Source organism: Schistocerca cancellata, chromosome 2 (genome assembly GCF_023864275.1).
Source record: "Schistocerca cancellata isolate TAMUIC-IGC-003103 chromosome 2, iqSchCanc2.1, whole genome shotgun sequence".
Lineage (NCBI taxonomy): Eukaryota > Metazoa > Arthropoda > Insecta > Orthoptera > Acrididae > Schistocerca > Schistocerca cancellata.
Window position 1 is genome coordinate 127,116,713 of NC_064627.1, and position 12,739 is coordinate 127,129,451.

Below are 12,739 nucleotides of genomic sequence, written 5' to 3' on the forward strand. Positions count from 1 at the left end.
AGTTCCCACCGAAGGATAATGTGTTAAAGCATGCTGAAGTTGGTAGGTTAGACAAAATTGATGATGCACAGTTTTCTTCCATTCGTTTGTTCTTGGAAAAGTTTCATATCATATTATGCAAGGAAGAGAATGAAATTACAGATGAGGTGGTGAATGAGCTTCAGAGGCAGTTCACAGCTCTTCAGGTAGATGAAACTTTGGCCGCAAATCAAGATGCTGCAAGTGATTCCAGTTGGGCACAATTATCAAGAATTCATGGAATGGATGGACTGAATTTCTATAGTAATGCTCTCTATTCTGAACATACCCCATAGCAATACAGAATGTGAACGTGTTTCCAGCCTTGTGAAGAAAAATTAAACAGAGTCCAGATCATCCATGTCCAGTGAATCTCTGGGATCTTTCTATTTTGAATACCATGAGTTCTGGTCCTTATTATGATGAAATATTTTCTCAAGGCTTTTTGCAGGAAGCTAAAAAGGTGACAAGTATGTCTTTAATGTTGAACTAGCATGTGATTTGCAATGTGTCTTATATTATTTCTTGTCTGTGTTAAGTTAAACAAGTGTTATTGTGTAAAGGCTTTTTCAGTTATTGCACATCTGCTTAATTTATCAAGGAATTCCTGTTATGTATGCTCCAAACCAGTAATCAACGCACCTGCTGCAGTTTAACATGGATTTCTTCTTGACAGTTACGTTCATCTACAGATCATTGGCCTATGGAGTAAACTGATTTTATTTCATTGAAGTATCCTGTTTAAAGCATGGATTATTGTATCTTGTAGCCCAAAAGTATTATTGTTTTTAGCAAGCTGGGATACATCAAGAATCATTAAACTTTTTGTTGCGTGTGAATTTTACTGATAGTCCTTTTGAAACGTTGGCAGGTATGTTAATATGAAATGTAATAATTGGAAGTATCATATCAAAACTGTTGATAGACTTCTAGTATACTCCAAAATTTTGAAGGATGTAACCTCAGTTCTTCGTAGAACATACTGAATTGTCCTTTTACTTGTGTTGCACTTATTACTGGATGTACTCAACATTTTCTCTGCTGTTTCTTCTGTCTCAGTTTTATAAGAAGGGCACAAACATTCACAACCATTTCAAAATCCACATTTATATCAGCCGTTGACTGGTTAACAAATTGGCCATGCATGCAAATAGTTACTGACCAACTTGCAGAATTTCAATGCTACCCATCGGCCAAGTAAAAAAGGTCAATAAAAAGTCATTCATGTGTGCCCAGCCTCAAATGCCATGATTACTTTTTGTATGCATTTCATAGGCCTTTTACAGTGAAGATTTTCATTATGACTTGTTTTTTTAATCCTTAATAGTGAACATTATCCTAACATTTTTAATAAGAGCTAGTCTCTGAGAGTCCTATTTGTTTCATTGAGAAATCTTCCATATTTTTTATTTATTTATTTTATGGAAGAGTGATGTGGCCTTTGTTATCTTTGAACCATGCAAAAGATTATTAGCACTATGCTGATGGCATTGGCAGCTGTCAGATATGAAGTTTACCATCACACTTTCATAATTGATAACACTAACCACATAAATAGTCCTTCCCTCCTACCCTCTGTGCATTGCTCTTATCATTTTACTGGTAACAACAATGTGCCTTAAAGATGAAGCACTTCCAGGATGCCTGCTTGGAACCGATACAAAACCAGTGGATACTTCTATTTGTATGTCATTCAGTGCTCTGTTAATGATGTTTAAGGATTCACTTGTGAACAAAGAAAAAAATTAATCCATAGTAGGCCTACCTATAAATTTGAACAACATGTATTCGATCATGTGAAAGGGATACTATTGTAATAATGATCCATAAGATATGCTTCTTTTTATTTACTGCTCACAGTTTTGAGAGATGGCTCATTCTCAAGTGGTATCTAGAAACAGTCAAGCTATTATCAGCACATTTATCTTTCTATGTATGTGCATTATTTGCCTGTATTACAATTGTTTACTTGCACTATTAAATCTTAAATGTTATTTTTCAAATATGAGCTACTTTTGTTTTGTTCTATTTTTGTGTCGTTCTTGTATACAATCCAGTCATAATAATGTGACCAATGCTTTTATTCGATGTCAGTATGCAATAACCACTGACAGACGGCAAGTGGCAACACTAGCAGTGGGGAGAGGTTATATAAAGTGTGTCAGGGGGATGAGGAGACCAGTGCAGTCATTGTTGCCACGTGAAAATTGAGCCATTATCTGATGTCCAAAAGTGCATGATAGCGTTCGGGCCAAGGGTGGAGGCATATCCAAAATGGCTACATTTGTTAGCTGTTCACTTGCCACTTTGGTTACAGAATACCATGCATGGCAAACTGGCAGTATACAAAACCAGAGTAAATGCTACCGTGATGCACCACAGGCCATAGATGACAGGGGTGAATGATGGCTGCGGAGATGTGTACAGGCGGGCAGATGTGCAAGTGTTGAGCAACTGACCGCCAAGATGAATTGAGGGGCTACCAAACAGTGTCTCCTCGACTGTTCAGCAAACGTTGATACAGCAGGTGCCTGGTTCATGCACCATTGCTAACTGCTGTTCATCGGTAATGAAGACTAGAATTTACACACCATTATTGCAACTGGATGTCCACTGAGTGGCGACTGGTGACCTTTTCAGGTGAACCACGTTTTATGCTCTGTTGGTGAGAAACATCTGAAGGCAAACAACCTGCAACAGTTGTCAGAAGGGTCCAGGCCGGAGGAGGGAGCATTATAGTCTGGGGAATGTTTTGTGACATTCCCTGGGGATACCACTCTGGGAGACACCACGAATCTACACAAGTATGCATCTATCCTTGGGGACCATTTCCACACCTACATATTAGTTTGCATTTCCTCAGCACAATGACATCTATCAGCTGGGCAGTCCAATGTGTCACACGGCTCGCTGTGTACATGCATGGTTCAAAAAGTACCAAGAGTTAACCATATTCCCGTGGGCATCAAACTCCCTGAATTTAAACCCAGTCGAGAATCTATGGGACCATCTCGATCAGACAGTTTGCACTTTGACTCCTCAAACAAGAAACTTTCGTGCTGTGGATTCCCAGCTGAGAAACCTGGCACAGCTGGCAACAACATTGGAGTTGGCATGTCTCCACACACTTGTCAGCAGCTTCCGGAACCTCACACTCTCTCTTCCCATCCTGCACCAGTCAGTGCTGCAAAAGTCACAGACTTTAGACAGTTGGTCACGTTAATTTATATCTTTGGTGAAAATCAGTTTATGTTGTATGTGCTATTTAGGATTATCTTTTGTCATGATTTATCTGTCACCAATAAGTATTTTGTTTATGTTAAGTGCTTATGTCCACTGTAGTTTCAGTTTTCCTGAATATTCTTACCATATGTGGAGACATTGTTTTTGCTTTTGTTTATACAGCGTATACACAAAGTCCGGGAACACTTTAAATTATTTATTGCACAAGAACTAAACATTGTACAGATGTCGTACATATTGCATTTTGAAGAGAAACTCTGAAAGCTTTTTTTTACAAACATTTGATATGTGAACCATGAGTGACCCGGCAGACGTCAATACAGTAATCGAATTCTTGCCACACCCGTCCCAGCATGGCATCGTCGGCTGTGGTAGTTGCTTTCAGTGTTCTCTCCCGGAGCTCTGCTACATCACGTGGTAGGGGCGGTACATATACCAGATCTTTAATGTGTCCCCACAGAAGAAAGTCACACAGAGTGAGATCTGGTGATCGGGGAGGCCATTTCATGAAGCAGCTGTCCCCTTCTGTAGCACAGCTGATCCGTCGATGTGGCAGCTCTGTGTTGAGGTACCCATAAACTTTACGATGAAAATGGGGTGGTGCCCCATCCCTCTGAAAGATGAACGGAGAGTCTGATTGCATTTGAGACATCAGGCATTGCTGCAACATGTCCAAGTAGGAATATCCAGTGACAGTGCTCTCGGCGAAGAACAATGGACCATACAGTTTTCAACGTGACAAGGCACAAAAACATTTACCTTTGGGGAATCACACTCAAATGCAATGTGTTGTACCCCAGATTTGACAATTATGCCTGTCCACTTTTCCACTGGTCTGGAAAGTGGCTCCGTTGCTAAAAATTAAGCGATCAACAATGCCATCCCCATCTTCTTTCAGTTGTTGCAACTGCAAACAAAACTCAAAACACTTGTCTTTGTCTTTGTCATTGAGCTTCTGCACTAGCTCCAATTGAATGGTTTCATAGACAGTTCCTGTTGCAGGACTTTCCATACTGTCATTGGAGCCATTTCAAGTTCACAGCATACACGACACACCGATTTCTTTGGACTCCTTATGAATGTCTCTCATACGCACTCCACATTCACTTCACTCACACTGGGATGTTTGCTTCTCTTTGCTGGGCACAAGCAACCCATCGTAATGAATTTGTTGTGGCAAGTGGTAAATGGCTTTGCTTGTTGGTGGCTTCTTACCGTATTGGTTCTAAGCATCCGTTGAACAGCTGTAGCACACTCCAACACACAGAAAGCCTACTTCTCACCTAAACTAGTCATGTTTGCGACTAGCACTGACTATCGGCAAATTACCAAACTATGCTGTGACGGTATACGTGAAAAAAGGACTTTCAGGTTTTCTCTTCAAAATGACATATTCGTGACATGCATGACATCTGTACAATGTTTGGTTCTTGTGCAATAAATAATTGAAAGTGTTCCCAAACTTTATGTACACCCTGTATATTCTTTGTATCTTGTGGTAAATTTTTGTCCTGTTTGTCCCATGTAGAACATGTCACAGTCACTGCGTTTGATTTCATATATTCTTGACTGGTCGTGTTTTTTAGCTTTGTCTGTTCTATGCATTATCTTCATTCCTAGTTTATTCTCTGTGCAGAAGCTAATTTTAACATTAGTATTACAAAATGGTACATATTTTTTGAGAAATATTTTCCAGTATGGAGTATTATTCTTTCTTTCTTAATATTTTCTGCCTGCTTTCGATAATGGTATTGTCTTGTTTTTGTTTACACATTTGGGTCTAATTTTCTTTCTGTATACGAAGGGGCCCAATAAAGGCTATCAGTAGTCTAAATGTTTATGGCTATTTTTCAGCGTAGTCCCCTTTTAGGGTGACAAGTTTTTGCCACCGGTGCTGCAGGCCTTGTGGAATAATTTGTACTGCATAGCAAAAAGGCCCACCACAGCCATTATGTCATCATCTGATCGAAAATGTGTTCCAGCTACATTTTCCTTGAGCTTAAGAAAGAGAAGAAAGTCAGACGGCCCAAACTGTGTAAATAAAGTGGCTGCCGAAGCAGTACAAAGGCACAGGACACATTGGCAGACATTGTAGCGATGGATGTTTACACAGGCACATTGTACTGATGAAAAAGCACTTATTGTGTCAACATCCCAACACATTTCACTTTCATGTCCTCTCACAAATGCATTAGTTGTGCTCCATTCACTGTTTCATCTTTTTTCAGGTGTTCAGCCAGGATAACACCCCTCGAATCCCAAGAAACAGACTCCGTCATCTTGCCAGCTGATATGACTGACTTGAACGTATTGGGAGTGTGTGAGGAGGGGTGATTCCACTGTTGCAATTGAATCTTGGATTTGGGTTGAAAGTTGTGAACCCATGCATCTGTTGTCACAAAACATTTTAGAAATGTCACAGGATTTTGCCTCAGAAAGGTCCAATTTTTTGTGAACATTTTTGTGTCTCTGGTGCTTGTTTTCTGCTGTCAACAGTTGTGGGACACATCAATATAAGGCCTTGTGCAAATCAAGTACAAGTGTTACCACGCGTCCAACACGTTCTTGAGATGTGCCCACTCTCTCAGCAGTGTAACATTCTGTCACCTACCAGTCTGCCATAATGATATCCTCAATTGGAGTGAAGTTTTCCTCTGTATTGGCTGTTACTGGTCTTCCACTGTGGGGTGCATCTTGGACAGAGGTTTCTCCCTGATTGTATTCTTCCACCCATTTTTTCACAGTGGAATAGGAAGGGGCATCTTATCCCATGTTTCCATCATGTTGCTGTGGATCTCTTGTACACTCATGCCCTTTTTCAGCAGGTATTGGATGACCACGTGCTTGCTGTCTTCATCCATTTTACAAAATGTGTACACCTTGGACACTTCGAACTCCAATAACTGAAACAGAAAAAAAAGACATTAATAAAAAATTCGGTATGTAACCTAGCAAAAGAATGCACCATTCACGTGACATGTCACAGTGTGAAAATATGCTGTAAGATACGCTAATGGGTACCATGATGAGTTATGTATTATAGTCACTTGTGGTTCATGTATATGTCAAGTTTATGGACACTATTGTCATTAGCTATAGTTTTGTATACAACAAATTTATGCTCTTGTCTGTTCCATATTTGGTTGTAAATTTTGATGCTGTTATGTGTTTCATTCATTTGTTGGTGAAATTCATTAATTTTGTCATTCTTTTCATTAAGTGAAATGTGGTTGACATCAACATAATGTCGGGAATAAGAGAGTTTATCTGCCCATTGGATTTGTTCCCTGAAAAAACTATTTTTTAAGTGATTTATGAAAATATTTGCCAGCATTCCTGCAAGACAGCTTGCCATAGCCAACATATAATTTTGCACATATATCTTTCATCTGTGCAGACTCTGTTTTCCATTTTTCTTCCTCCACAAAATGTATTGTGCTATTTTAGGGAATATGGAGATGATAAAGCAACCAGAAGTGGTTAGCCATTATTGCTGACTTCATTCTCTTTTTACTCTCTGTTACTGCAAGCTGTTTTTCACAAATTATGTGGGAAGCATGATCATAGAACAGATCCATGATGTTTATTGGAATTCAGTTAACAATTCATAACAGATAAAGACACTGTAAGCATTAACAGAAATTTACTACAGTAAGCAAAGCTCTTTCATATTTACTGAAACAGGCTGCTCCATCTTCAAGCTGATGTCATAGAAAGATCTGTAAGCCAGCTCATAATCAGTTACCAGCCTAAATATTTCTCACAGTGTTATAGTGCATTTGGAAATCAGCTGCCAAAAGCAGTGTTTTTGTAAACACAGTCAAAGTCTGCTTTCCATTGCATATTAAATGTAGGGATAAGGCTTCCATTTAGCGAGTTTGGTGCAAAAGATCTCTCGCCTATCCCTTTTTCTATGATGAATACAATTTGACATATTGTGAAGAATTACCATTTCATCAAAAAATAAGTGAGTCTTTGATAAATGTTGTTGTCGTTGTCATCATCGTCGTCATTATCTTCAGTCAGAAGACTGTTTTGATGCACCTCTCCACACTAATCTGTTCAAAATTGCTTTAGGATTGACTGGAGCATGTGGGGTGTGGAACACACATAATCATACATTGCATTCACCTCACTCAAACAGGCAAACTATTCAATGTAAATGTATAAAACTGGCATTTACGAAAATACATTTTCTAACATTACCAAATATTCAACATGTGGGGAACTTAATTTTTACTGAAGGTCGGCCAACACATTATGTGAACAAGATCTTAAGAATACATCATATTTTTCATCTACACCAAACTGTACCTCTGTTACATTTTTCTAATGTGAGATAATTTCAGTTAAATATTATGTCCAGTGGCCCACTCACCAACTTATATCTTGAGAGAGTGAAAGTGATACAAAAATCAATATTTCAGTATTGCAACAATTTTATGATGAATAATAATTATTATTTTATGTGACACAGACTAAATTCCTGACATGAACTTCCTTTGAAGATAGTTGTTGATAAGGAATTGCCAAAACTTAAAAAATATATAAATTTGTTGTGTAGCTTCTTACCATTGTAAACTGTGCATTCCAAACACGCGATTGAACCTACCTATGCTTCATTTCTTTGATGGTAATAGAAGAACTACACTGAAATAACTCTCATTGCCATGGCAGACACTTGAATTGTCAAGGACACTTGATATTAATGAAACAATAATCTCCTTCACTGAATTTTTCAAAATTTGGACCCATACTAACTATATTCTGTATTGTTTGAAATGGCAGGGTTAAGGTGGTAGCTTAATGATTGTATGCCCATATGTTTTTGCTGTAACTACCAGATTTGTGTGTGCACCACTTCATAGTTCGTGTGTGAAGTTTGTGCTTGGTTCAGCTACTAGAGACCATAACAACAGCAGTTGCTGGCACTGCCTGCCTGCCTGCTGTGCCTCCTGTTAGAACTAATGATTATATAGACCAGAGTGCAAGGATCCACCAGCTGCTTGTCTGTTTGTACTATGTTTCTCATGTGTTTACATGTGTTTATGCTTTGTCATTAAATAAAGTTACATTGTTCTGGTGATAGAACAGTTTTTGTCAGCTCATCGATTTCATATATGGAGAATTATGGTTTATGGAAAGATATCAGCTGCATAAGCTCTACCTTTTGAAGATTATCACATAATCAGTCTTGTAATGCTGAAGCTAATCAATCACTTCCTCCTTATGCTTTGCCCTGGTAGATGCCTTGTCTGTAACTGAATGGTAGGGAGTATTATTGAGAACAGTTGTTGTTGATTTTCCCACATTTTGAATTAGTGACTCTGCTTCATAAACATACCATAAATGTTATCTTCCTGATAATGTCACATTGTCTCTGATTTAAAAACCAGGAGCCCATTTGGAAGAAAACCTTGCAGTTGCATGAATCAACAAAAATAATTCTGCCTTCTCACCATAAGCTGATGCTATTGCCCTTTAATTGTTGACTGTCCAGCCCTGCTTGACAGCATAACCAGAGTTGATCAATGTTTCCTCAGGCCACAACACTTCATCAATATTCAGCCATGGATCTGCTTTAAAAATTGGCAGCATTGCCATGCAGCTGTGTCTTCCATTTCCATCAACAGTTTACAGCTGCAGAAATGTCCATAGTGAATTCCTAAGTTGTGAAATACTCTGAATAACAATGTATGGCTGCCTTGAAAAAGACATGATTCCTTAAAGGTGATCAGTAACTTGTTGAGTATCGTAAGTTCCATGCTGTTTCTATAATTATGCTGTGCAGTACATGTTAATTGATTAGTAATTGTCCAGTGGTCTCTTTTATATGGACATAACATATGTGAAACTAGTATATAGTACTTATTGAAAAAATGTTAGTTTTCTGCATAAATGAAGTTTGAGAGCACAGTGCGTAAATTTTACTTCTCATTTCCAAAACTATGGCAAAAATGGGTTTCCTATGTCTTGTGTATGACTAAAGGATATATAATGTTGGCTTATGTAGATAATATTTTTCCTGTGTAAGCTTCATAATACACTCCTGGAAATTGAAATAAGAACACCGTGAATTCATTGTCCCAGGAAGGGGAAACTTTATTGACACATTCCTGGGGTCAGATACATCACATGATCACACTGACAGAATCACAGGCACATAGACACAGGCAACAGAGCATGCACAATGTCGGCACTAGTACAGTGTATATCCACCTTTCGCAGCAATGCAGGCTGCTATTCTTCCATGGAGACGATCGTAGAGATGCTGGATGTAGTCCTGTGGAACGGCTTGCCATGCCATTTCCACCTGGCGCCTCAGTTGGACCAGCGTTCGTGCTGGACGTGCAGACCGCGTGAGACGACGCTTCATCCAGTCCCAAACATGCTCAATGGGGGACAGATCTGGAGATCTTGCTGGGCAGGGTAGTTGACTTACACCTTCTAGAGCACGTTGGGTGGCACGGGATACATGCGGACGTGCATTGTCCTGTTGGAACAGCAAGTTCCCTTGCCGGTCTAGGAATGGTAGAACGATGGGTTCGATGACGGTTTGGATGTACCGTGCACTATTCAGTGTCCCCTCGAGGATCACCAGTGGTGTACGGCCAGTGTAGGAGATCGCTCCCCACACCATGATGCCGGGTGTTGGCCCTGTGTGCCTCGGTCGTATGCAGTCCTGATTGTGGCGCTCACCTGCACGGCGCAAAACACGCATACGACCATCATTGGCACCAAGGCAGAAGCGACTCTCATCGCTGAAGACGACACGTCTCCATTCGTCCCTCCATTCACGCCTGTCGCGACACCACTGGAGGCGGGCTGCACGATGTTGGGGCGTGAGCGGAAGACGGCCTAACGGTGTGCGGGACCGTAGCCCAGCTTCATGGAGACGGTTGCGAATGGTCCTCGCCGATACCCCAGGAGCAACAGTGTCCCTAATTTGCTGGGAAGTGGCGGTGCGGTCCCCTACGGCACTGCGTAGGATCCTACGGTCTTGGCGTGCATCCGTGCGTCGCTGCGGTCCGGTCCCAGGTCGACGGGCACGTGCACCTTCCGCCGACCACTGGCGACAACATCGATGTACTGTGGAGATCTCATGCCCCACGTGTTGAGCAATTCGGTGGTACGTCCACCCGGCCTCCCGCATGCCCAGTATACGCCCTCGCTCAAAGTCCGTCAACTGCACATACGGTTCACGTCCACGCTGTCGCGGCATGCTACCAGTGTTAAAGACTGTGATGGAGCTCCGTATGCCACGGCAAACTGGCTGACACTGACGGCGGCGGTGCACAAATGCTGCGCAGCTAGCGCCATTCGACGGCCAACACCGCGGTTCCTGGTGTGTCCGCTGTGCCGTGCGTGTGATCATTGCTTGTACAGCCCTCTCGAGTGTCCGGAGCAAGTATGGTGGGTCTGACACACCGGTGTCAATGTGTTCTTTTTTCCATTTCCAGGAGTGTAGCTTTGGTGGAATGAATATAGTAAATTATTCTTCAAACAACAGTAAGTCCAGTTCAAGGGTTATGTACAGCAATTGTAAAATTTCAAGTGAAATTATTTAGATTAGCAGTGATACTGTTAATGCTGCCACAGTTATCCATAGCTTCTCAGTGGATGGTATAACTGCACTCTGGTAGTACAGGTAGGGTTATTTTGGTACGCTTTGTAGCCAGTAGCTGAACATATAGCTGTCAGTTACTCAAAGCCTCGATGCTTTCTGATTGGAATTTTCATATTGGACATATGAGGAAGCACCTTTCTCAAACAAAGCAAGGGTGTGCACTGGTTCAGCCACTGGATTCATCATTGTCTTTACCAGTGTATTCCAAATCGGAGCAAATTCTCCCCATTAAGACCTTTTTAACATTACATTAGACACAGATCATCTTACATCCCTTTTTATTTTTCAGTGCTCCTTATATACTTTTATATTGTACAGTATTTAATATTTTAATTGTGCTAGAGTAATGACATTTTTTCTGATACATGTCTCTTTTATTCAGCAGCAGCTGCCCACAAAACATCGATACCTGCTGTAATGACAGTCACACAGATACTTTCAAACATGAAGAAAAGCATTTAAGCAGTAGCAAAAGCCAACAAAATATCATGCAGGATGTATCAGATGCAGATGAGACCAGAAATTCTGTATGTTGTGTATCTGGAGAATATGATACTAACAATAGCTATGGTGAGTCTCAGAAGACACTCAAGAATAAGAACAGTCTGAAGGAACACTCACTTTTGCACAGTGACAGCCACCGCTACAGCTGTACTGTGTGTAGCAAAACATTCAGTACAGCCAATTATCTGAAAATACACATGAGGATACACACAGGTGACCGTCCATTCATTTGTTACGTGTGTGGCAAGGCGTTCATACACAACAGTAACCTGACATGCCACATGCGCAACCATACAGGTGAACGACCCTTCAGCTGTACTGTGTGCTCAAAGACATTCACTAGTGGTAGTGTCCTAAACCAGCACTTGCGTATACACTCCTCTGAATTCCCTTTCAGGTGCACAGTGTGCAGCAAGACATTTAAATGGAAAAGCAATCTGACAACACATTTACGTATCCATACAGGTGAACGTCCCTTCTGCTGCGCTATATGTAGCAAGACATTCACAGATGGTAGTAGCCTAAGGAAGCATTTGCGTGTCCACTATGTAAATGCTCCTTCAGTGGCAAGATCTTCTGTTAGATACTTGCAATGAACAGTTAGGTGTATGAGTGAATGCCTGTAGATCGAATCATAATGTGCTGCTGCATTTTTTTAATGTTGTTGACTGTGTTTACATATTGTTGTTACCTGTTGGGAACTGTTATTGGGACACATTTGAATGTGTTACAGGCACTGAAAGATATTCACAAACAATATGTGTGTGATTGTGTTGGTGTTATAAGCAAATAAAAATTTTATTTAGACAACTGAAAGCATTTGTTCTATCATTTTTGGAGAATTGAATAGGTGAATGTTTTGTAATTATGTGAATATTGTATTAAAATTTCTATCAGTTTAACAGCTGGAATGACTTGTAAACAAAAATGTTTTAAAATGCGAATATGAAATTGGTGTAAAGAGTTTGTATGTAATACATTGTGTGATCTGTTCAACCATAAATAATGGCACTTGAAATAATTTCAACTACGCTCACATGACCTACTTCACACAGATTGGATGCTGGGCACAGGACACCCTGGAAGACAAAAAGGTAACACTGCTACATAGGCTGTAGATTTTGAAATTCTCTCAGTGGTTATTGTCATTTGAGTTAGGGGTGGTAAGAGCACAAATTATTTTTTATGTTACACAATAAGCCATTCATGTTTCTCCTTGTGTTGAATGAACCATTGTATTTAGTGGCAAGTACATTGTATCATTAGCAGCCGTAGTAGAAATGCATATGGCGTTCTTGATTTGCCATATATCTGAGAAAGTCATTTGAAGGGTTAGTGGACACCAAG

General features: G+C 40.3%; 1 protein-coding gene across 4 annotated transcripts in view; it reads left to right on the forward strand.

The window, feature by feature from the left end:
- LOC126144077 (gastrula zinc finger protein XlCGF67.1-like) overlaps positions 1-12,313 on the forward strand; it is a 44,579-nt gene extending 32,266 nt beyond the window's left edge. For 2 of the 4 annotated variants that reach the window (XM_049915471.1, XM_049915469.1), the window contains exon 3: positions 11,274-12,311. In XM_049915471.1, the coding sequence (XP_049771428.1) occupies positions 11,274-11,988 (715 nt within the window). In that variant the 3' untranslated portion in view covers positions 11,989-12,311. Of the gene's footprint in view, positions 1-11,270 lie in introns of all 4 variants that reach the window. The other 2 variants (XM_049915468.1, XM_049915470.1) reach the window with 2 other exon arrangements.
- The last annotated feature ends 426 nt before the right edge of the window (positions 12,314-12,739 follow it).